The sequence below is a fragment of the Homarus americanus genome, unplaced genomic scaffold, assembly GCF_018991925.1.
Source record: "Homarus americanus isolate GMGI-L3 unplaced genomic scaffold, GMGI_Hamer_2.0 scaffold39745, whole genome shotgun sequence".
NCBI lineage: Eukaryota > Metazoa > Arthropoda > Malacostraca > Decapoda > Nephropidae > Homarus > Homarus americanus.
In genome coordinates this window covers 335001-362560 of record NW_024714068.1, presented here as the reverse complement: position 1 = coordinate 362560, position 27560 = coordinate 335001, and the positions used below count along the sequence as shown (strand labels likewise).

Sequence of the window (27560 nt, the reverse complement as noted above, 5' to 3'; positions counted from 1 at the left end):
AACATTGCATATCTGATCGACCATACCTTAAAACATTGCATACTTAATCGACCATACCTTAAAACATAACATAACAACTCGACCATACCTTAAAACATAACATAACAACTCGATCATACCATAAAACATAACATGACAACTCGACCATACCTTAAAACATAACATAACAACTCGACCATACCTTAAAACATAACATAACAACTCGACCATACCTTAAAACCTAACATAACAACTCGACCATACCTTAAAACATAACATAACAACTCGACCATACCTTAAAACATAACATAACAACTCGACCATACCTAAAACATAACATAACAACTCGACCATACCTTAAAACATAACATAACAACTCGACCATACCTTAAAACATAACATAACAACTCGACCATACCTTAAAACCTAACATAACAACTCGACCATACCTTAAAACATAACATAACAACTCGACCATACCTTAAAACATAACATAACAACTCGACCATACCTTAAAACATAACATAACAACTCGACCATACCTTAAAACATAACATAACAACTCGACCATACCTTAAAACATAACATAACAACTCGACCATACCATAAAACATAACATAACAACTCGACCATACCTTAAAACATAACATAACAACTCGACCATACCTTAAAACATAACATAACAACTCGACCATACAGATATGCATTCAAAAATAAATTATCTCTCTTATAAATGTACAGTGATCACGGAAGGGTAATTCACCATTGAAATATTCACTAAATTAAAAATCATTCACTATACATGGAATCAAATTATTTTTAATGACCTTGAAAAAAATGGTTATAATTAAAACTTTTAGTATACTCTTGCAAAGGAAACTACATTGAATTTTTTTTTTTTTAGGCTTTGATGAACGGATCGGTGGAGTTAACCTGACTGGAAAATCATTATTGAGTTAGTCATTAAGCTTTGATGGCTCTTATTGTATTGCCGGGTTAATTATTATGCATAGAGATTTGTTGGACCTGGTGGACAGCTTAATGACATACGGACAGACGCTGCCAACCAGACCAACCTTTTCATTAATGTTTTTGACGACCTGTTACTCTCTTCAACGACCCTCTCTGACGACCTGTTACTCTCTCTGACGATACCATCTCTTACTACTCTCTTGTACGACCTCTTACTCTCTTCAACGACCCTCTCTGACGACCTGTTACTCTCTCTGACGATACCATCTCTTACTACTCTCTTGTACGACCTCTTACTCTCTTCAACGACCCTCTCTGACGACCTGTTACTCTCTCTGACGATACCATCTCTTACTACTCTCTTGTACGACCTCTTACTCTCTTCAACGACCCTCTCTGACGACCTGTTACTCTCTCTGACGATACCATCTCTTACTACTCTCTTGTACGACCTCTTACTCTCTTCAACGACCCTCTCTGACGACCTTTTACTCTCACTGTGACGACCTACTCTCTCTGGTGACCTCTTACTCTTCTCGACAACCCCTTCCTCTTCCTAACGACATCTTTCTCTCTCCTATGACCTCTAACGACCCCATTTTCTCCCTTTCCAAACGCCTCGTCGCTATTTCCTCCCGTTTCGTGGATTCTTTTTTTTTTCTTTAATTGTGTAAAAGAAGTGACGACATTTCAGTTCAATTCGGTCTGGTCACTGTCTCTGTAAATGTAAACAGTGTCAGGTAGATCAGTTGAAATTCGTTTAATTATATTCAAGTTCATTCTAAGACAGACAGACACACACACACACACCTTTTCAACTTACATGATCATAATGTGTGTGTTTGTGTGTGTGTACTACATCAGATCATTCATTCTTCGCTGACGGAACCTAACCTAACCCAATTTAACTCACACTAGTCTACCGTATAACCTAACCTAACCTAACCTAACCTAACCTAACCTAACCCGTTCTAACCAAACACAATCTAACGTCCAACCACTTGTCACGACTTGTCACGACTTTTCACTGCTTGTAATCTGTCATTGCTTCTCATATGCCACTGCCTGCCACCTGCTATCTCCTGTTGCCTGTGTGGTAGACTCGCCTTAATAACTAATCACTGGTCCACATAACTTAATACAAAATACAACGCAGAAGTAAAATTTAAGTCTTAAAACACCCCAAATTAACTTATAAATTAACTTTAACTCAAAACTACAAACTAGGATTATATATACATTCCTTATCACTCACTTTCACTTAATTTCAGTCATATTTTTGTAATAAACTTGGGTCATGGCCTTACATAATAGATAAGCTAATCTTGTTAACTGGCCAACCTTTACAAGATTACACCACCCCGAGAAAATGATACCGCGTGGACAAACTCAACTGAGGTGCGGTGGCCGAGAGGATACAACGCTTGTCTCCAGTCCTATGCTGCAGTGGTTAGTGTTCATTGAAGCCCCCCAGCCACTTAACCTCTCCTTTACTGCGCAATCCTCACACTGTAAATAAACTTATCCCCCCCCAGACAGCACACTGCAAGGGGGAAGGTGTTATAATTATACCTTCACCCACACTGCTTATTCTATGTTAATTATTTATACATCTATGATCCATAAACCCAACAAAATGTAGTTTCATTGATAAAAAATATAGATAATGTATTTTTTTGGTGTTCTTTCATCTATTATATCAAAATGTTCATACCTGAGAAATGGATAAATACTGTATATACGTGCGGACATTATATTTACCTTGTGAGTGATGCCGAGTGCTTGCAAAAAAAAGTCTGGTCGTTTATCCGTTTGAAAATGGGTCTGATATGAGCGAGAAACGAGGAGTGGAGACGGAGGTGGACTGGTGAACACTGAACCGATAGTTTTGCAGAGGTGCTGCCACTACTACTGTCTCTTTTTCAGGATCATAATCACTGTTATATTCCTCTAAAGTCATCTGAACGATTATCATCACTTTCTAAGTAATTTCAAACTGATCTTCATTATCAGACTTGTCTAAGGACGCCATGACTACGCAGAATAACGCAAATCCAGTGCACACAAAAGAATACTGACCACAGGCCACCAGCATGGCATCTACTACTTATTCAAACATCTAACTCGACTCTAAGGGGGATTATTATAACACGATTTTTCAGACAATTGTAATTGGTCGAGGAGGCAGCATGAGAAATGGAAGCGGGTAGTCATTGGTTGATTTCGGGGCGGTTCATTTGGTCAATCGTCAGTAGTTCCCGAGACTTTGTTGACATAACAGAAGAGTACCTCTCGTACGTCTACGGGAAAGGGTCGCGGAAAGGGGACGTGATTGCTGCCCGTATCATCATTGGGTATGACTTTGCTTGGGATATTGGTATCCCCGCATCCCCTGAGCAACGCTCTTGTGCATTATACAGAAGACCCGACAGCAGCACCCTTATCCACTACCTCCTAAGATGTCCCCACACACAACGCTTCCGTGACGCCTGCTGGACCACCACTCCACGACCCCCTGACGGAGACACGATGATCCTCCCCATACTGGCCAGATATTTTGTAAATAACATTGATTATGTGTTAAAGGAATATCCTTCTTTCCTTAGGCTTTAGTGAGCCCCTTTATAATATTTATACTGTATATACTTATCACACTTGCCAGATGCTTCTGGTGTCATTGTACAGGGGTACCTAGTGACAGCACTAGGATCCCGCTTTCTCTATCAAGGAATAAACAATTGAAATTGAAAAATTGAACAGAAGAGTGTTGCCACCATGTGGTGTATAAATACACTACAACCAAGACCGTGCTTACCTTCCATCTGAAAAAAATCCACTGCTAAGTGTGGTTGTTAGGTCAGCTGTCACGGTATGATTTGGAAGCTTACGCGTGCAGTATGCAATTACTGCAAAACAAAATTTCATTATAGTAGGGGGGTCAACTGTGAAGGATTACCTTACACTTCCGTTGCTTCTGATCGTTGAGTTCAATATATACTTAGCAGCCATATCATACTCGTCAAAGGATGATATGGCTGCTAAACATGACCTCCAGAGAGTGCAGGTCACGGGTAAATGACGTGACCAAGGGCACTTGTGGTCATCCCGAAGATGACTGATCAAGACCAGCCGCTATCGTACTCACTTGTCCCTTCCTCCCTCTCTTTTGTTTACGAACGCGTCCGAACCTAATTGTCTGACACAGTCTTTGATCCCATGTCACTACATTTCACTTATAAATATCTCTACGAAGGAAGAGTATGTTACTGTTATTAAACCATTAATATTATATTAATGCGTGCATACGATATATCTTCACATAACTGAACGCAATAACTGCAATAATCATTAATTACAGTCACAATATGTCTCCCGGAACACCGCCATCGGACACGGGACTGGTTCTCTATAACAACAATACGCACAGTCCTTAGTAATAATAAATGGTAATCAACACTCAATTTCAATGAAATTTCAAATAAAATGAATTTTACTTTTTTAACAAGTGCAATTGGACTTAGTACAGTACTAATTATATTAAACATATTTAATAATTATACACACCATGATAATATTGTACCAGTTACTCAATGTCATTACTGGATTATAATTTAGAGTTTTATAAGGGAAAGCGTTTCTGTCTAACACCATCTCGTCAGCCTGCCACGTGACACTGCTACTTCCCACTGTTTGTTGCCTGCTAATACATATTGCTGCCCTCAACTTGCTAAGACCTCCCACTCGTCACGACTTACCACTACTATTATCTACCACTACCTACAATCTAACCACTAACATCAACTAGCCACCGCTACTTACCCTTACCTACTGTCTACCACCACTACCTACCCCTCACCCCCCACGCTTGGCCACACTAATGTTCGCAATCATGCAAATATATGCCGACATATTTTGGTATATTCATGTAGTAGGACAGGTGATATATTTTTAACATTATTGCGTTTCACAGGTGTATTCGTGTGTGTGTGTGTGTGTGTGTGTGTGTGTGCGAGAGGCGTGAGGTATGCAAATGAGGGTGGGGGTTTAGGCAGGGTTTAATTAACTAACATTGTGGTGGTGTTGTGTAGCAAGATGATGTGGTGTGGTGGTGTGTATGAATATTTTGACTCAGTTTTCTTTCGGATTAACACACACACACACACGCACACACACACACACACACACACACACACATTACAATACCCAATAATTTATATCTCATGAAAGCATTGTGTATAATGGTTAAAATAAGCTTTTTTTTTTCTATATTTGTATAGAATAGAAAAACCAAACATACATAATGGAGAGGTAGTGAGTCATTGCTAAAACGTACTCATAATACTACAGCCACATTTATGGTCATTTTATTGATATATTTATTCTAAAATGTTTCAACCAGCAGTGTTATCAAGTACCGAGCTCACGTATATCTTCTTACAACAGATAACTTCAGAAATTTACTTGACAGTGTGACCAGGTGAGGAGTAAATGTTATTGTTATTGTTTGACGTGTTTACTGTTTAGGTGTTTCAGTGGCCAGTGTCATAAAGTACCGTTCACTAAGCTTTATTTTATGTAGGGGACAAGAGAAAACCTTTGAAAACCAAGGACAATATCGTTTCGTACTATTAACGTTCAAATAGCCACAGAAAGTTATATTGATGTGGCCATATTCCCACAACCTCCTCTAAGCTTTAGCCCTCTTAACTCTCAGGTTATATTCTGGCTTTTAGTTCATGAAATATATTCTGTAGATGCATTCATGATATTCATTCTGTATGTAAAATATATATTATAATGATGGAAATTGGAACGTTGAATAATTTAAAAAATCTCGGGATGTTATAAATACGCGATATGGGTCAGACAACACTAGGCTGCCTACCAATCCATGCATATCCCTTTACTGCCCGTTGTTCCATATTTTACGTATTTCTTCAACTAGTCTACAAAATTTATTTATAAAAAAAAATCACTGTAATGTCTTCTTGTTATAACGTGGCTATTTTTATTTCCACAACGTATTAAAAACAATTTATTTCCATAATACAGCTTATACAAGTTGTTTGAAGTTGTCTAAAGATTATTGTTCCTCAGGTGCTGTGTGTGGCTCTGTGGGTGTAAATAACGACCCAGTGACTGTAAAACAACAGTAGAATCCAACTTTTGCAATACATCAAGGCGGAGACGGTCATACATCACAATATGTTGCTTCACCCACCGGTATTTATCGTCTTCCCTGACTGAAGTTGCCAGATACCTCCAGCATTTAAAGTGTCGCTATATTATACTGTCAGCTGTATCTCGTTATCAATATATGGCCAAGTTAACGAAGTCTTAATATATTGTTAGTTTTAGTGTTAATATAGTATTAGTTAATATGACCCCTTATGGCTATGAAGTGTTATAGATTGAGGTACAATGAATATAACTAGTGTAGTTATAATGCATATAGGCAGAATGAATCAGTTTCAGTATAGATATATGATTATTCAGTAAAATCGTCATACAATTTTACATTGATTCAACATGTACAGTATATAGACAATGCAGGTACACAATATACTACACATAGACAGTGCGGGAAAACAAACAAAGATAAAACAGCAAGTAGAATCGACCAAGGATTGTCAACAAGAGCTTGTTTCCATTAGGGTTCTCTCCTTTGTCTGGGGGACTAATCGCTAATGCAAAATTTATAAAAAACAAACGAGAAAATGTGTGGGTGAATGCAACAAACACTAATTATACTTAAACTATCGGAGACTCATGAGTCAATTTAACAATACAAGATGTAATAGTAATCTACTTTCAAAAAAGTAATAGTTTCTCCTGGCCGTATTTCTGAAAAAATCGAAGTCTTATGATTCATCGACATAACTAATGACACACCCGGCTTCGAACAGTAAAGGCGGCGGCACACTGGGCACTTTCCTCCAAACATAGTCCGGCCAGCAAAAACAAAGGGACGTTTTGCGTCACACTGGGATATTTTGTTGGCGTCTGCCCAACGCAACGAAAACAACAACAAAGCGTCTAGACGTGGTTCGCCATGGATCTCGTTACTACAGTTGAGGCCTTACAGGATTGTGCTATAGTTCTTCAATTGCTGAAGCATGTGAGGCGTCTGCAAAAGCTAAAGAAAAGACAAATGGGTGTGTCGTGAAGTTTCTTTAAAAGTGGCGGCGGCTGGCTGGTCAAAGACCCTGAATAGTGATTTAATAATACTAAAGAAGTTTTAAAATGACGAATAAATACAATTTGTCGCCGTTTATGTGTTATATTTAAATTATCATTGTTTCAAGGTTTATTTCAATTTTTATTTGAGATTATATGAAGCTCATTTGACCACTAATTCGGCCAGCAAAGATCCCCGCCAAACAGTGGTCCATTTCTCGCAACAGCCAGAATCCTGCTGTTGCTGGACCGTCAGGCCAACGGTCAGCAAAACGGGAAACATGTTTGGAGGAGAGTGCCCAGTGTGCCGCCACCTAAGGAAAAAACTTGTGCGTAAATCAGACCAGTGACTGGAAGATATTAAAAAGTGCTAAAAGTAAGAATATTTATTACTGCATCACCTTTCCAAGACGAGCGTTGCCAGTTGCCGGCGGCAGTTATCGTACGGCACATCTTGTTAAGAATATACATTTTCAAAGTCAATATACTGTACAGCAAAAATTAACCTAATTCAAGACTTCCAGTTGTATCTACATTCTTGTAAATATTTCTTCCAGTCTTTGTAGCTAAAGAGTGAATCAGTTTACAGTCTGAAGTAAGTGTTGGTATGAATAGTTCGGTATGAAACATTTTGAAAGCGAGATTTACACCAGAAATTTCATCCCATCTTAATTAAATATTCTTTTTTTTTCATTTATATCTCAGTTCTATTAACAGTTTCTCTCAGAGTTCGTGAGTTATTCATTCATTCATTCGGTGATTTTTAAGAGTCAGCGTGAAAAGGACTCGACATCGTTAAGCCAAAAGCGTAAAGACCAGTTAAAAGCGTGAAGAGGGGTTAAAAGCGTGAAGAGGGGTTAAAAGCGTGAAGAGGGGTTAAAAGTTGAAGTCAGTTGAAAGAGTTGTGGCCCAGCTGACTTCAATGGTGCAGTCTGAAGAGTCACAAGATGGATGTATATATTAATGTTAGATTTATTTCCTCTCGTTATATTTAGGCTTCATTTTCCTCTGTCTGTTTGTCTGTCTGTCTGTCTGTCTGTCTGTCTGTCTGTCTGTCTGTCACTCCTTGGAGATCAAACCCCTCCTTTCTGCCTTTTTCTAACTTCATCACACACACACGTCTTGGAGTCAATGTCCCTTCTGTCTCTCACTCTCTCTTTCTCTCCCCCTCTCTCTTTCACCTTCTCTCTCTTTCACTCTATCAGTCTGTCACACACGACTTGGAAATACAATCTTCCCTCTCCTTGTCTCTTTCTCTCTCTCTCTTTCACTCTATCTCACTGTCTCTCGTGTTTATCGGTTCCTACATTTGTTTTAACCAGGGACTCGGCCAACTCTCTCGACTCATGATTTGTGCCGGAGAAATAATGATATCAGTCAATTGTTTATCTTCAAAACCTCATCCATTCTATTATTCTAATCTAACCTGACCTAATCTAACATGACCTGACCTAACATGACCTGACCTAACCTAACATGACCTGACCTAACATGATCTGACCTGACCTAACATGACCTCACCTAACCTAACATGACCTGACCTAACATGACCTGACCTAACATGACCTGACCTGACCTAACATGACCTGACCTGACCTGACCTGAACATGACCTGACCTAACATGACCTGACCTGACCTAACATGACCTGACCTAACATGACCCATGACCTACCTGACCTATGACCTGACCTGACCTAACATGACCTGACCTAACATGACCTGACCTAACCTAACATGACCTGACCTAACATGACCTGACCTAACCTAACATGACCTGACCTAACATGACCGGACCTTACCTAACATGACCTAACCTGACCTAACATGACCGGACCTAACCTAACATGACCTAACCTGACTTAACATGACCTGACCTACCTAACCTATCCTGACCTGACTTAACCTAACCTAAACCCACCAAGATAACGTCAGATGATATAAGTGAGGGCGTCCAATCTTCAGGTAATTCCTTTCGTTTGCCACATGTGAACCCTGCAGACTGTGAGGGACCAAAGGCACATTACGGTAAAACATGTTTACCTCTACAGCGAGAATGTAAACAAACGTGAACGAACGAGAGAGAGAGAGAGAGAGAGAGAGAGAGAGAGAGAGAGAGAGAGAGAGAGAGAGAGAGAGAGAGAGAGAGAGAGCCATAGTAACTTTATCCTTCACGAAGTTATGATGAAGGGATTAAATTGTTAACAGATTAATAAACAGACGGAATAATTAACAGACAGCCTTGTTTAAGTCAAGGCTAATTAACTGACAACCTAATTAACAGACGGCCTAATTAACAGGCTGTACAGTTAAAAGACGGCCTAATTAACAGGCTGTACAGTTAAAAGACGGTCTAATTAACACAGCCTAGTTAGCAACCATACTAATTAACAGACAGACTTATTGATAAAGAGACTAATTCCTACAGTCTAATTATCAGAGAGATTAATTAATAGCCAGACTAACTAACAGTGACCAACCAACAAAGTAATTAATACACATTTTTACAGATAGACAGACAGACAGACAGGACAGAGACAGACAGACAAGACACACAGATAGACAGACAGGGCTTTAACCATCCAAGGATAAAATAGAACTGCTTAGGTTTAGGCATTGACCTTTAAGCTGGATGTGTTGTAATTATAAACTTGACCTTTAACTCAGTGAGCCCACCACCCCCCCACCGAAAAAACCCACTATGTAACGTTCTGTCCTTTGAAGCGAGAGACAGAGAGACAAGTAACCAGACAGAAAGAAGAAAAGACAAGAGACAGATGAACAAACAGGCAAACAAGCAAAAGGGCAGACAGACAGACAGACTGACAGAAAAACTCCTGATCACTTCATTAACCCAAAAATCATTAGTAATTAAAAAAATAATAAATATAACCCAAATTAAATAACCTAATTTAGTATATTTTTCAGCAGGTGACTATTACTATCGCTGTCACTCACTGTCCACCTGTCACTCACCGCCCACCTGTCACACATCGTCCATCAGTCACTCACCGTCCACCTGTCACGCACCGTCCACCTGTCACTCACCGTCCACCTGTCACGCATCTTTCACTTGTCACTCACCGTTCACCTGTCACTCACCGTCCACCTGTCACGCATCGTCCACCTGTCACTCACCGTCCACCTGTCACGCATCGTCCATCAATTAATAAACCCGTCATTGTGTATACCAGTATCGCCCCAAACAGATGCACTGCTGTATAGTTTATCATAACACTGAATACAACCAAAAAAGTGATGTTTTAAAATAGCAATATATCACAATGTTGCTGTTTAGTCATGTGAATGGTTCTGTTTGGTGTTTTTTTCAGAGCTTGTGTTTGAGTCTCAATAATGGTTTGTTTAGATATGACATACATACATACATACATACTGTACATACATACATACATACACATACATACATACATACATACATACTGTACATACATACATACATACACATACATACATACCGTCCACTTATCCCTCACCATTCACCTGTCACTCACCGTCTACCTATCACACATCGTCCACCTGTCACTCACCGTCCACCTGTCACTCACCGTTCACCTGTTACTCACCGTCCACCTGTCACTCACCGTCCACCTGTCACTCACTGTCCACCTGTCACTCACTCACCGTTCACCTGTCACTAACCGTCCACCTGTCACTCACCGTCCACCTGTCACTCTGTCACTCACCGTCCACCTGTCACGCATCGTTCACCTGTGCTTCCATTAATAAACCCGTCATTGTGTATACCAGTATCGCCCCAAACAGATGCACTGCTGTATAGTTTATCATAACACTGAATACAACCAAAAAAGTGATGTTTTAAAATAGCAATATATCACAATGTTGCTGTTTAGTCATGTGAATGGTTCTGTTTGGTGTTTTTTCCAGAGCTTGTGTTTGAGTCTCAATAATGGTTTGTTTAGATATGACATACATACATACATACATACTGTACATACATACATACATACACATACATACATACATACATACATACTGTACATACATACATACATACACATACATACATACATACATACATACATACATACATACATACAAACTTACATATATTGTTTTCCCTAATATACCTCACTTTCATTCACACACACACACACACACACACTTACAACCCTCTCACAAACAAACACACACACATACACACTATGTAACTGTATATTTTCAGCCTTCTGGCTGCCAAGTTCTTTCAATAAGCCGTTAATTATTAATTATTATTATTATTATTATTACTTACAACCCTCTCACAAACAAACAAACACACACACACACACACACACACACACACACGTGGATGACTGCACTGTGGCGGTTACAGTGGACAACACTTCACCGGACTACTCATCGCTACAAGGCACCCTGGACAGGCTACAGGCATGGACTATGGAGAACAAGGTTGCCATTAATCACACCAAAACCGTAGTCATGCACATCAATACCGCCACCACTCCAGTGCAAGCTCCAGCAGTCACAGTGGGTGCCCATCCTCTCCAGCTGGTGCAGTCTGCCAAACTCCTGGGTGTTAATGTTCGAAATAAGGCAAACAGAGTATTGGGTTTTATATCTAGAAGTGTAAGTAACAAGAGTGCAGAGGTCTTATTGCAACTATATCTTGTGCTAGTCAGGCCGCGCCTCTATTATGCGGTTCAGTTCTGGTGCCCCTATTATAGAATGGATATAAATTCACTAGAGTCGGTGCAGCGAAGAATGACAAAAATGATTCCGGGACTTAGAAACCTTCCATATCAGGATAGGTTAAAGAAACTTAACTTGCATTCCCTAGAAAGACGAAGAGTGCGGGGAGATATGATAGAAGTATTTAAGTGGGTGAAAGGAATCAATAAAGGGATATAGATAAAGTTCTTATAATATCCGAGCAGGATAGGACTCGGAGCAACGGATTCAAGTTGGATAAGTTTAGGTTTAGGAGGGAGATAGGAAGAAACTGGTTCACAAATAGGGTGGTGGACGAGTGAACAAGCTTAGCAACTTTGTAGTAAGTGCGGGAACTCTGGAAAGTTTCAAAAGGAGGCTAGATAGATTCATGGATGATAGAGAGTGGTAGTAACTCTCGACAGGAGCTGCCATGCACAGGCCAACCGGCCTATTGCAGACTCCTTATTTTCTTATGTTCTTATGTGTTAACATAGACCACAAACTGGACTGGAAGGCCCATGTAAACAACACAATCAAGGCAGCCTCGTACAGATTCTACATGCTACGAAGACTTAGGTCACCTGGGGCATCCACACCAGAGCTGAGGACTATCAACAACGCCTCTATTCTCCCCAAACTAACGTATGCGTCACCAGCCTGGTCGTCTTCTCTCAACTGTACCCAACAACGTCAGCTAGAGAAGGTACAGAAGAGGGCCTGCAGAATCATGCTCGACGCAGACTACTCCGGCTACAACAACGCTCTCTCCACCCTGGAAATGCCATCCCTCAGTGACCTCCACCACCACGCACTAGCAAGGTTTGGCAGTGGATTACTGCACCATCCTCGCCATCGCCACATCCTGCCACCGGCAGTCCCCCTCCCACCTCGCGCAGTCCGACACTACAATAAAATTCAGCCCATAAGAGCCCCCACTGATAGATATAAGAATAGCACCATCCCATCTATTGTTAAAATAATAAACAGCTCCTGATTCATGTACTGTACAGCCCTGTAAATATATTAAACGTATATCATTATGTCTAAATCAAATGTAAGTTTGTATATTTTCAGCCACCGGCTGCAACTCTATTAATAAACCGTTTATTATTATTACACACACACACTCCCTCACACTGACAACCCTCACACCCACACACCCACACACTCCCTCACACTCACAACCCTCACACCCACACACCCACACACTCCCTCACACTCACAACTCACACCCACACACCCACACACTCCCTCACACCCACTCACTCCTCACACACCCACTCACTCACACTCACACACCCACCCACACACCCCTCACACCCACTCACCTCACACTCACACACCCACCCACACACCCTCACACTCACAACCCTCACACCCACACACCTCACACTCACACACCCACCCACACACACTCCTCACACTCACACCCTCACACCCACACACCCACACACTCCCACACTCACACCCCCTCACACCCACACACCCACACACTCCCTCACACTCACAACCCTCACCCACACACACACTCACTCACACCCACACACTCCCTCACACTCACAACCCTCACACCCACACACTCCCTCACACTGACAACCCTCACACCCACACACCCTCACACCCACACACACCCTTAGTTTCTCTTACGTTCTTCCCTTCCTGTGCTAATTAAGTTCATTATCTCTACCTTATGATACGAGTTATCTCTCAGTAAGAAGATGTATTAAAATATAATCCAAATTCACAATAACTAGTACGGTATAATATTCTCTTAAGTAGATATACGAGAAATAATTTATCTGCGGTAGAGTCACCATCATAAATTGCCGCCATGTTGGGAGCTATTTTAATGACTGTTATATACGTTCTTACTTCTCCGCTTAACCTCTTGAGTATGATGATTTAACCCCTTAAGTGTTGGTGATTTAAACCTCTTGAGTATGGTGATTTAACCCCTTGAGTGTGGTGATTTAAACCTCTTGAGTATGATAATTTAACCCTTTAAATATGGTGATTTAAATCTCTTGAGTATGATGATTGAACCTTTTAAGTATGGTGATTTAAATCTCTTGAGTATGATGATTGAACCCGTTAAGTATGGTGATTTAACCCCTTGAGTATGATGATTGAACCCGTTAAGTATGGTGATTTAAACTTTTTGACTATGATAATTTAACCCCTTGAGTATGATGATTTAAACCTCTTAAGCATGGTGATTTAACCCCTTGAGTATGGTGATTTAATCCCTTGAGAATGATGATTGAACCCTTTGAGTAAGATGATTTAACTCCTCGAATATGATGATTTAACCCTTTGATTATGATGATTTAAACCCTTAAGTATGATGTTTTAACCCCCTTGATTTTGGTGATTTAAACCTTTGTGTATGATGATTTAACCCCTTGAGCACGATGACTTGATGACTCAAGGGGTTAAATCATCGTACTCAAGGGGTTAACTCATCGCATTCAAGGGGTTAAATCACCGTACCAAAGGGTTAAATCATCATACTCATGAGGTTAAATCATCATATTCAAGAGGTTAAATCACCGTTCTGAAGGGGTTAAATCATCATATTCAAGGGATGAAATCATCGTACTCAAGGGGTTAAATGATCGTACCCAAGGGGTTAAATGATCGTACACCAAGGGGTTAAGATATTTATATATCTAACATAAGAACCATTAAGAAAATTGTCTTTGATGTTGTTGTTGAGTGAATGAGTTTTATTTTCACTTAAACCATCTCGACTAAATTTTCATATCAGCTATAAATATTACACGTTGTTTTAAGGAGTGAAATTCATCTCTATGTACAAAGTTTACTAATTTAAGGATATAATTTACGTCGTAAAAGTCACACAAACACACTTTCTCTCTCTCACTCACTCACACACGATACACCAAGACGACCACATCAATAATTCCAGTTCACCATTAGGACGAACATCAAACCTACTGTAGGTCCTATCATCCCCGGGAACTAAGGAGAGAGAAAAACAAAACACCCTCCATCACTATGAACGTTCAGTAACACAAAAGAACTATTATCTATCATAAATGGAAGCCGTACAAATGTTAAGTTATGTATAGTGGAATTTAAAAGTACGTGTGTTACCTGTGCTGCCTTGTCATAGTGGGCTCTTGTGTGTCTCTGAAAAAAAACTGGTGTGTTTGTGGTAGTGGGTGTAGATGAGGGCATTGTTGGTGTGTTTTAGAGGTTGATCCTATTGTGGGAGAGAGAGAGAGAGAGAGAGAGAGAGAGAGAGAGAGAGAGAGAGAGAGACGCATATATCCGTCCCCAACATAGACAAACACCTTCACAGTTCATTCTCATTCGTCTTAATTTGACAGCCTATAGGACGAGTCTTTGATCATCTTCTTGATATATTCAGATCGGCCACCACTCTCCCTCCCTCCTTCTCTACCTCACTTCCTACACCTCCTATCACTACCCCTGCTAGCCCTCTCTCCCCCTGCTAGCCCTCTCTCCCCCTGCTAGCCCTCTCTCCCCCTGCTAGCCCTCACTGTTATATCCTCTCAATATCTCCTGTATTCTCTCCCGGCCATCTATCCCCTCCTATCTCTCCCGTAACTGTCAGCTGTTGTATCTCTCCCTTACCTCTCTCTCTCTCTCTTGTGACCTCTGACCTCTCACTTTTAATCTCTCTCTATCTTCCCCTTCTGTGACCTATGAATCTTTTGTCTCATCTCTCCTTGACCTCTTCCCACCCTTTCTCTCCTGTGACCTTTAAACTTTTGTAAATTGTTATGAGATTTGACTTTTTTTGTTACCCACTATGTTCTGAGATCTTTTTCTAACCCACTATGATCCTTTACTATTTTGTGACCTGATATGACCCTAGATATTTTGTGACCCAATATGACTCTTTAATAACATTTTGTGACCTAGTATGACCTCTGTACCTGATCGTCCACTCATAAAAACGTATATTTCACTCACCATATATAAAGTATAATAAAACATTATTTTAACACAATATATAAAAAAAAATTCTCTATTTTTATTTTTAATTATATTTTTCCCCAGGTAGGATTCACTCACCTGTGTTTTATTTACATCAACACGAAACAAACAAACATAAAACGAGCAACTGTTTTGTTTTCTATTTGTTTCAGTTTTTTTAATTAGTGACATTCATTAACGTGTTTATTCTAATCCCTAACACAACAACAACAACAACAACAACATAATGAGTATAACATAATTACTTTCTGGTTCTGGTTCTCTTACAAGTCAGGATCGTTGGCAAACACTCAAACATTACTATAAACTACATGACACATTGTGTTTTTCTTTTTCCTGTTTTCCTTTGTATTTATTTGCTGGAACAAAATGACGATCATCAACTTGGTCATTATATTTTCAAACAGTAACTCTTATTTTTTTTTGGTCAAGTCAGGTTCACCCACATGAATATTTTTAATTCCATAGATAACATATAATAACAATAATAATAAAAAAACAAAAACAATAACATATTTGAGTTTACTTGTTCAATACACAAATAATCTACAGTATTTCAACAAACACAATATAATACATAACCCCCCCCCCCAACCAAACAAAAAAAAGGTTGTCTACTTTCAGAAGACTGTCGTTTTGCTTTTGTTTCCAGCGATACGTCCATCACAACAATAGTGTATCTCCATATAAAGCTTTGGGTAGTGGTGGTATGGCGTCAAGCTGCTTCAGGTCTGCTACTGACAACCAATTTGGTGATCCTTCTATACTGATGACTTGGCCACACACATACACACACACACACACACACACAAGCAAGAAAAAAAAAGACTGCGGGACTTTTTTCTTTTACCTTGAGATAGGATATAGAAATACCTCGGTCAAGTCTCAGCGATTCCCAGATAAAAATATACAGGGGATATTTTTCCTGTGTTTTCTGAGATTTCTGTGATATATAAATCCGGTATTAATATTTTCTCAGTGAATCTTATCTAAAAGGACACATCTATTTTAATTCCGAAACGAGATATAAAAACACTGCCTCTACCAGTTTCTCAGCTCACCGATTCTAAGGTAAAAAGATGCATAGTACTTTTTTCCCCCGATGGAAATATATATATAGAAAAACACCGCTGCCACCATTTTATGTAGAGGAATATTGAACTAGGGTGAATATTATTTTTGTTTTGGGGTGGTTGAGGAAAAGTACAATATAAAAGATAAGATAAAAGTTGTTTATCAAAAACTAAAAAGTATTTCATTTTATATTCAAGAGGAGTAAAAAACGTACCACCATCAACAGTTTTCATAGTGATTTCCTCTTTATAACTTCACAGGATTTATTGAAGGAGGGCCATGGACAGTACTTCTACTTCCAATTCCTTACTGAGTTAAATGACAAAATAGACCACAAATTGGGTATCTGTCAGTACCTTGTTGGTTATAATTGAAAGAAAACAGAGGGGAGGGAGGAAGGTGATGGGGGATGGAGCGAAGAGGTGAGGGAGGATGAGGGGAGGGGGAGGTGAAGGGGTGTGAAGGGAAAGGGGGATGGAAAGGGGAAGGCAGACGGGGGAAGGGATGAAGATGAGGGGATGGGAAGGGGCTGGAGGTATTGATATAAAGGAAATACTGTTGGTAATTTTTTTTTCGAGAATTTCAATTGATATATTTATAGAGACGTGAGAAACCTGATCCCATTACTGCCTAGTTATTCACAGACAGACAGACAGACAGACAGGTCTCGTAAATACAATTAAACACAAGTAAATGCTTCAGTCAAAAGATTCGAGCACTCTCACAAATGCTTCATAAACTCAAAAATAAACTGAGCGATGAGAACCTATCATGTTAAGAGGATTTTTACAACATCTTTCTCTTTACATAATTACTTACCGTGACACTTGCTCATATTTTTTTACATCTCTACTGATTAATAATGAAGCTGACGTGTATGTTTCTCCGGTGACGTGTATACAGCTGCCGGGAGAGTAACAAGGTATTAACTACGGTTTATACCGAGTGTGTTTTCATGGCCTTGGGTGTGCTGATATACGAGAATGTTTATTCTTTATCGAGAACAATCAAAATTCAACGTAAATGTTGGTGTTAAATATGAAATGTGTTGTGGTATAGTCACTCATAAGCTATCTGTACTTGGGGGTGATCGATGAATTTCAGAATGAACACTGACTCCTGTTGTCTCGGTAGGGTTTTCAAAATCCTTCGTCCTTTGTGTCATATTTTTGCAACATAATTTTGTATATATATATATATATATATATATATATATATATATATATATATATATATATATATATATATATATATATATATATATATGCAAGTAAATCACTGTAGGTGCGCGTGATCTAGGTATATGCTTATAACCACAAGGAAAGAAGAAAACACGACGTTCCCAAGCGCTTTCGTGTAATTCACATCTTCAGGGGTGAGTACAGACTAAAGAGAAATACAAACCAAGGTGTATATATACAGAGGAGGGTGAGACCAGGTCCACAATGGTCAGGTATTAGGTAATGACCCAACTAATCTTTAAATAGCACACAACGGTCGGTGGTCAGGTTCTCAAAGATAAGTTCCTTGGTCGTAATTTTTTCCTCCTAAGTTGGATAAAAAATAACGCTCCTAGTTACTGTATAATTTCAACGTCATTTTCCAGGTCTTTGTGTCGTAGTGAGACGATGAGATACGCTCTTAAAAGTTTCTAATTAGGGGTAAATTTAATTATAAGAAACCTCAGAGAATTCATCATTGTTTATTAAGTAGAGTGAGGCGGTGTTATATACGATCTTATACACTGAATTAGTGGGATATTTACATCAGTTCCAGGATCAACAAACTGGTCTTAAAAAGGTGTGTGTTTACTCCTCTCCAAGCCAAGCTCCAAGACATACGACCTCCCAAAGTGACGCCATTTATGATTCTTAAGGGATCTCACACTCTCACCATTATCTGTGTTGTTTGGAGACTCGCTCTCTCTGCCCCGCGATTAATGACTCTCTTAATTCACGAGGTTTCAAGTTTCAAGGCGAAATTTACGATTCTTGCGACAACGGAATAGACTTTAAAAGGTTAAAAGTCATCGATCTTGAAGGAGTGAAAATGCGGCAGAAGTTTATCGCTTTAAGAGAAATGGAGGGTCAGTCTCGCGCCAAAGTGAAAATGGAGGGCAATATGTTATGCTTTGAGCGGAAATGGCGGGAAATACACTGTGGTTTGAGTGGAAATGGCGGGAAATACGCTGTGGTTTAAGTGGAAATGGCGGGAAAGTTACTCTTGAGAGAAACTAACAAGTAAAACGCTGCGATTGGAACAGCAATGACATAAAAAGACTGGACTTTGAGAGTAAATATTGGTAATAATATTTTCAATGAGTGGAAAGCAGCTCGAGATGGAGAGTTCGACCAGAAAGAGCTGAAAAACATGAGTAAGTGATAAAGGCGGGAATATGTAGCGTGGGAGTGAATCAGTGAATATTTCTTATTTTAATACTTGTGTTGATCTAATAGGAGCTAAACATATTTTTTCCTCTGAAGGTCAATATAACCGACAAGTGAGCAATATTTACACTTTTAGGCTTACCCAGTACACCACGGAGAAGAAAGAAGATTTGAAATGTACTGTATCATAAGAGGTGAGTGAATGACGTAAGTTGTAGACAGATGGAGAGACGTCAGAGGCCAGGGAGTTTCCGAGACGACAAGAGTAAGACAAGGTAGTGAAGGTGGTGGTAAATTATAATAAAGTTCGACTAAATGAAATCTGCATGCAGTATGGGGAAGCATTATGAAGAATGGCGTGTGTTAAGACCGAGATGAAGAGGTGGGATGAGGAAGATGGATTTGAATTCATTAACGAACTGACGTTGAAAACAGAGACAAAAAAAATAACGTGAGGAAACAGATCGGCTGTGAAAGGGTAAGAGGGGAGAAGAGGAGGGAAGGGAGGGTGGGGAAGGGGAGGGGAGGAATTGGTGAAGTGTTTTAGATAAAATTCCAATTAATGGCGAAACACAGTGACCGGCAGCGGGACTCGAACCGGCGACATATATGTCAGGGGGTGAGTGCTAAATCCACCCGCCAATCGCACCCACATAAATCTAGGAGCAAAGGACAAATAAATTCAGGTCAGTTATGTCAGAGCAGCAGTACAGGAAGCCCACAGTTTACCTCTCGTGATTTTCCCTGCAAAATTTCTCCACATTAGTGCTTCCCCAGATTGGTAATTAGTGTCTGAGAGTAAATGGCTTCAATACCAACCTGGTGATGAGTCTTTTGTGGATCGGCGGGGTAATGTGTTTAACAATGATCATTATGGAATTATGGGGATAGGGTTTACAGGTTGAGTTGAGAGGACAGAGACACTATTATGAGGATTAGCTATTGATTATGGTTATTACTAATTAATACACTATGTACCCAGCAGTGCTTCATGTAAGCTTAATCTTACTCAAAGGTTCTTTACTCTCCGTGATGCGTTGTTTAGTTTTAATATTTTCCCTAAAACTATTTATTTGACTGTAGTGAATATTAATGTATACTGTAGCTCAGCCTCACCGTAGGAGTTATGTGATGTGTTTTAAAGGTTCATGTACAGCATTTCAAAAGAGTATACATATAAAAGGCTTCAAGACTTAGCTTCAAAGTGTTTAATGGCTTCGCTTCCAAGTGCTTCAAGAACTGGTATTGAAAGCAGTTTAGAAGTTACTGTCGGACTCTTCCTCAAGTGAGAGTTGGAGTCGCAGCACTTCAAGTATTAACTTTTGAAAGAGTTGAATAAATTCACATCAGCGATTTTCAAACACCAAGTGGAGGCGTCTACAAGTAAGCGTCTATAAGCAACTCTGGCGTCACCACAAGTTATCGCAGGGAAGCTGGCGGTGAATAAATAGTTCATATTTCAGAAGCTGGTCTCATATTTTCCCTCTCGTCTCGGAAAGAAATCGAGAGGCACGTAAATTTGATAAGTATTAAATTATATTTTGAGAGAGAGATAACTAAACTCATCAGCGTTGATATAAATTAGTAACAGAGAGAGCAAACACTCCTATCTGCAACACACGGAATAATGTCGCCCCTCCCCCTTAAAAAAACAAAATAAAATAAAATAAAGCAAGACAAACACTCACCATTGATTGAGTCGAACAAACTCAAATCGATGGCCAATCCTGCACCTCCACCTTCAGCGCCTTCATCATCTAAGGACGAAGTGTCTTGTGGATCCACCCCTTCAGGCGCCCAGCTGGTATCCTGGGTCTCCTTCTCCGACACAGACCAAGGGGACCCACTGTTTACCTCAGTCCCCCTGTCTGGGATGTTCCCGTTTTCTGCTGTGGTCACCATGAAGGCCACCTGAAAGAGACGAAAATAATAAACATTCTGTCATACAAATATCTTTAGTCGTGTTTATATTTAAATTTGGTTGAATATGTTTGCATGTGTGTTTGTGCTTGTATGTTTATGTTAGAGAGTGATGATGATGGAAGGGTAGGTAGGCGTGAGTCCTGACGGGAATATTGGTAGGCGTGAGTGCTGACGGGAGGTTGGCAGGCGTGAGTGCTGATGGGAGGTTGGCAGGCCTGGTTGCTGGGGAATACTAAACGCGGGTCACAAAATCGTAAACAAAAGCCGTGACAGACGTATACTGACCACACTCTCTTGTTCTCATATTTGGCCGAAATTTATCAGCTTTTGTTAAAGTTGTTTGAAGAAGTTTATTATATACAGTATATATACATTTTAACGAACTGTCTATTGATAGTAATTAACCCAGAATGATATTTGTTTACGTCGGAAATTTTATACTTCAGTTGATTAACAATTTGTCTGACTTTGATGAAAATTTGCGTAAGAGGAAAACAATGATAAATAATGGATTGAATTTTAGGGATCACCTGAAAATTAGGCACCCCAGTTTACTTCATCTGATTATACATCTTGACGCTAACTTAACCTAACCCAACCTTACATTATCTAACGTAAACCAACCTTGCATAACCTAACCTAATTCAACCTAACCAAACCCATAGCCTAGCCTAACCCAGCCTAACCCAACCCAACCTTACATAACCCAACCCAACCCCTCAAGCAGCGTTCGGGTGTTAAATCATCAGGTGGGTACCTAATCTTCAGGTGACCCGATCTGGGAATATGTAAGTCAGAGATCAGGGGTCATAGTTGAGGGGTCACATTTCAGGGGTCACAGGTCAGGGGGTCTCATTTCAGGGGGTCACATCCCAGGGGTCACATTTCAGGGGTCACAGGTCAGGGGGTCTCATTTCAGGGGGTCACATCCCAGGGGTCACATTTCAGTGGTCACGCACGTCAAGGGGATCACGAGAGTCATCACTAACCATTACCCATAACCAATTACAGTCATCCAATAAACTAGATCTTCATTCCATAGTTGGTGTTTTTTGAAGCGGGGAAAGAGAATTACCTGACCAGAGAGAGAGAGAGAGAGAGAGAGAGAAATCATTTAAACACACCTGTAATACAATACACAGTTAATCTTTATACAGTAGTTCAATATATTAACTATGTACTGTATATTTGTCGTTAGGTGAGAAATGTAGTTAAAATAATGTTTAATCTTGTGTAAAAGCTCTCATGGTGTGTGTGTGTGTGTGTGTGTGGCGTGGATCACAAAAATAATGCCACTTGTTCTCGTTCATTTCTGTTTCTCTGTCTGTTTGTGGTTATGTCTGAGCATCTGTCTCACTCCGTCTGTCTGTCTATGTATCAGCAACTATACTTCTTGTCTGTCTGTGGCTTTATATATCTGTGTATATTTCTATGTCTGTCTGCCTCAGTCTCTCTGTTTATGTTTGTCTTTGTTTAATATTATTGTTTTATATTGTCATTATTTTTATGCCAACTATCCTCTCTGTCTTTACAACTCACATTATGTAAAGTAATAACAAGGTGCATAAGATGTTAATATTTATAGAGTATACACACCACTATGTATACAGTATATACGCCACTATGTATACAGTATATACGCCAATATGTATACACACCACTATGTATACAGTATATACGCCACTATGTATACAGTATACACACCACTATGTATACAGTATACACACCACTATGTATACAGTATATACGCCACTATGTATACAGTATATACTCCAATATGTATACACACCACTATGTATACAGTATATACGCCACTATGTATACAGTATACTCACCACTATGTATACAGTATAAACACCACTATGTATACAGTATACACACCACTATGTATACAGTATATACGCCACTATGTATACAGTATACACTATGTATACAGTATATACGCCAATATGTATACACACCACTATGTATACAGTATATACGCCACTATGTATGCAGTATATACGCCAATATGTATAAACACCACTATGCATACAGTATACACACCACTATGTATACAGTATACACGCCACTATGTATACACACCACTATGTATACAGTATATACGCCAATATGTATACACACCACTATGTATACAGTATATACGCCACTATGTATACAGTATACACACCACTATGTATACAGTATACACACCACTATGTATACAGTATACACACCACTATGTATACAGTATACACACCACTATGCACTAACAAGACCAAAATACTAAAAGCTCAGGAGTTAACGAGATGGAAAATATCTATAAGACTTTTCTAAACTTATAAGTCTCGTCGGATCGTGTCAAGAGTTTAGGTTAAGCAAAGTTAAATTAGGTGTTGATACTATAACAGCAAACTTATTATTTCGATGATGTCTGGGCCATACAAGACCAGTGGATAGTTTCATTATCTATTTGCTAAACATTTTCAACTGGGTAGTTTCTGTTGCTCAAAATACACCCGCTGGTCAAAAATTTGTAGCTCACTTTAGCCCATCTCCTTTGATCATGCAGCTAAGTTAACCAACAATGAATAGATTCGCGAATAAACTACATATTTAGCTACTTTTTTTCTATATAATTTCTATAGCATATGTGTTCTTTCCCTTCTGATTCTGCCAGTCGATGTATAATTTCTAAAAAAAAAAAAAGTACAAATTAATTTTGCCAAAGTGTCACTCGCACCTCGTCCTGTCATGTAAACAATCGTTGAGGGAGGTTACTGGCCTAAACTTCCATTCATGATGACAACAGGCACAAGTCAACCAAATCAATGCGGATGATTTTAGATTATTTCTTTTATAGATACTAGTGGATGGACTAAATTATTTTATATATTTTTTATAAGTTAGAGGAAGATGTTTAAAAAAAATTAAAGTCTACCACCAAAATCCGGAAAATCTTGACGAAATTTAGTGACCTTTGTCGACGTCGTCCTCAGTGCACGAGGTTGGTGGACATTGAATTTCCTCCTGTCTTTGCTCTTGCCTTTCTTTTCTCAGCGACCTCAATCTTAGCTTTACTACAATCTTTCCTTCACTTTCCTCTCGTTATATTTAAAAATTTTCTCAACTTCTCCCAGAGTTTAAGCTTTGGCCAATTTTCTATCACTCATTTTCTTCCTTGTCAGTTCGAATGTATAAATTTTGTTATTCCAACGAGTTCTACTTTTCACGAATATAAATTTTTCTTATAAGACGCATCGAAAAACGCATTACTTTATGAGAACTTGATTAAAAATACATAATACTTTTAATACTTTCTTAGGAATAAACTAAACCTAATCAATCATAAAGTAGATTTAGTTGGATGAGAACAAGTTGGGTTGAATTTGGTCATATAATAAAGAAGATATTTAACAGTGAGGTAAGACATGAACAATGTTCGCGTGGCCCGGTGATGGGGGCTAACCTTCCCCCCGGTTATGGGAGGTTAAGCTGGTTACTTATTCATGGTGAACACAATGTAAGCTTATGAACACGAATTATTGAGAGAGAGAGAGATAATAATTAGACAGACAGACAGACAGAAAGATAAAAGGAGATACTGAGACCTAACCAAACAGACAGAAAATCAGAGTCATTCCAACAAACAGAGGGAGAAAAGAATGCCTCTCTCTCACTCACCACACACACACACACACACACACACACACACACACATACACACACACACACACACACACACACATAACCGACCAGGTAAATTTAATCTGGCAATATTTCAGAGTCCACAAGAGCTGCTGCAACATTCAACATTCTTAATAAACCTGCAACATGCAACATTTATAAACCTGCAACATGGAACGAGGATAAACCACGAGCTGAAACGGGTTTAATGGTTTGTGAAGGAGGTTTTACATATATGAACCAAGACAGAAAACTTTATAGCGAGGTAAAAATTGGAGAGAGAGACACCACAACATAATTCTACCATAACACCACAAGTCTCCTTTACAACACTACCACAACACCATCATCACAAGCACCATACTACTACCACACTACCTACACCATACCAAAGGCTCTGAGAGATAACAGCCTCCCACCGGAACGACCTTAGCCAACTTAACTAACTACTTGGGTCTAATTATCACGCTTGAATGTCATCCGGCGTGGGATTACAACCCAATTATAATATGTAACTAAGACCAGGTTACACAGTGGTTCCCTGCCTTACTTACTACATCCAGGTTTAAGAGATAACTTTAGTGGGCTCTAATAAAGATAATTGTTTACCTTCCCCAAACTGAATATCTAATGATCACAGCAACTAAGGAACCTCCATCACGTCCACACCCCTCCGTCCACACCCCTTCACGTCAACACCCCCATCACGTCCACACCCCCCTCCGTCCACCCCTCGTCCACACCCCTCACGTCCACACCCCCTTCGTCTCTGTCCCCCCACCCCCTCCGTCTACACCCCCTCACCACCCCTTGCGTCCACACCCCTCCCGTCTACACCCCCTTACGTCCACACCCCCTCCGTCAACACCCCCCTCCGTCTACACCCCCTCACGTCAACACCCCCCTCGTCCACACCCCCTCACGTCCACATCCCACACGTCCACCCTCGTCCACCTCACGTCTACACCCCTCCGCCCACCCCCCTTACGTCCACCCCCCTCCGTCAACCCCTCCGTCCTACCCCCCTCACACCCCCTCGTCCCCCCCTCACGTCTACCCCTCACCCCACACCCCTTGCCCACCCCCCCTCGTCAACACCCCTCTCCCGTCCACCCCCCTCCCCTGCCCTCACACCCCCTCCGCCCATACCTCACATACCTCACATCACCCGCAGGTGTTGTAGAGACAGGTCGGTGAGAGAGAGTCGAGGCATCTCATTAATGGACTGATAACTGGTAATAGAACGTGGTTATCCTTCAGTCACTTAACTTCACTGAAAATTCACCAAGTAATTTGACAACACTGTATATATGCATGGACTCCACGCCTCCAGGGTAGCGGCGACCATCACTCCGTCACTCACCTCTCACGATAGATACGTCCTCTGGGCTGAAGTGAGAGTGAGATAGACAAACAAAGAGAGAGAGAGAGAGAGATGCTTAGGATGAAATCTTTTAAGGTCTTGATTTTTTGTATTTACCTTGGGCAACCATAATGCCGTAATTCCCTTAAATGTACTACCAAGCATAAATAAGTGTCACATAATATATACTACCAAGCTTAAATGTACCAAGCTTAAATGTACTACCAAGCTTATATGTACTACCAAGCTTATATGTACTACCAAGCTTAAAGGTACAGTTTAAATTACAGTTGCGGATAAAATTACTTCTATAGATAAAATTATAGTTATGGATACAGTAAGTAAGTAAAAAGAAACAGACAGAAGTTAGTGTTTCTCTCATGATAGTGTAATAAAGAAAACGATACTCAATGTTACGTTTTCTTTATTGATCTATGACGCCAAGCGGACACCGTCTTGAGGTGAAAAACTGACCCAAAATATCACCATATTATTAAATTCTAATGTATTTGTCATCTGTTTAGTTCATATGTCCCTTAGTAATGACATATTTGACAGTAGTTGTAGTGGAAATGCTCAAATAATGTCAAAACACTGACAGGAAAGGAGAGATGCATATCATTACCCGCGGCAGACATTCAGCTGTCAAAAGATGGTCTGCCGTTTATTTACTTCGGCGAGCTACGTTATCCCCAGACACAGCCTCGTTATTGTGGACCCTCCGAAGGCATAATGGTCAATATTAGAAACACTACGAACAAGACAGTTGAATTATTTACACTATACTACACTATATACTACACTACACTAACCAAAAATTATATACTACGAGATTCAGTAAGTTGGAGTTAGTTTAGTTAAATTTACTTTTGGTTAAGCTGCATTAGGGTAGATTTTGCTCATTCATGTTTATTCAGGGTTTCAGTTAGCGGTACTTTATATTTATTAATAGTGGGACTTCGGCCATGGCGTAGCAAATAAAGGACCCCAAGGAGAAATATAGATAAATAATAAACAAAAACAATATCTGGCATAGACTCAAGGGTCACGGAAGTTGATATTTTAACAACTATTTACTCAGATGTTTTTGTTGGTATTTTAAAGTGTCATTTATACGAGTATGTTATTTCGACGTCAGTTGTAACAAAAACATCGTTCCCAGGCAATAAACCAATGACTAACTACGAGATGCTAAATGTTGCATCAAGGGAATTTTGCCCACAACTGTACATTAATTTCTCTCTCTCTCTTGCTGGTGTTTAAGAACTACATCTGACTGATATAAACAAGTTACAGCTACAACAGCAGATGGCGGGGTGTGGTAGCCGAGTGGATCTAGTGC

At 39.8% G+C, this 27560-nt stretch overlaps 1 protein-coding gene across 5 annotated transcripts in view; it reads right to left on the bottom strand.

Annotated features, from left to right (window-relative positions):
* The window catches only part of LOC121875513 (secretin receptor-like), a 284107-nt gene that overhangs the window by 72944 nt on the left and 183603 nt on the right, over positions 1-27560 (bottom strand). For all 5 annotated transcript variants that reach the window (XM_042380097.1, XM_042380107.1, XM_042380089.1 and 2 more), the window contains one exon: positions 20955-21177. In XM_042380097.1, the coding sequence (XP_042236031.1) occupies positions 20955-21177 (223 nt within the window). The remainder of the gene's footprint in view (positions 1-20954; positions 21178-27560) is intronic.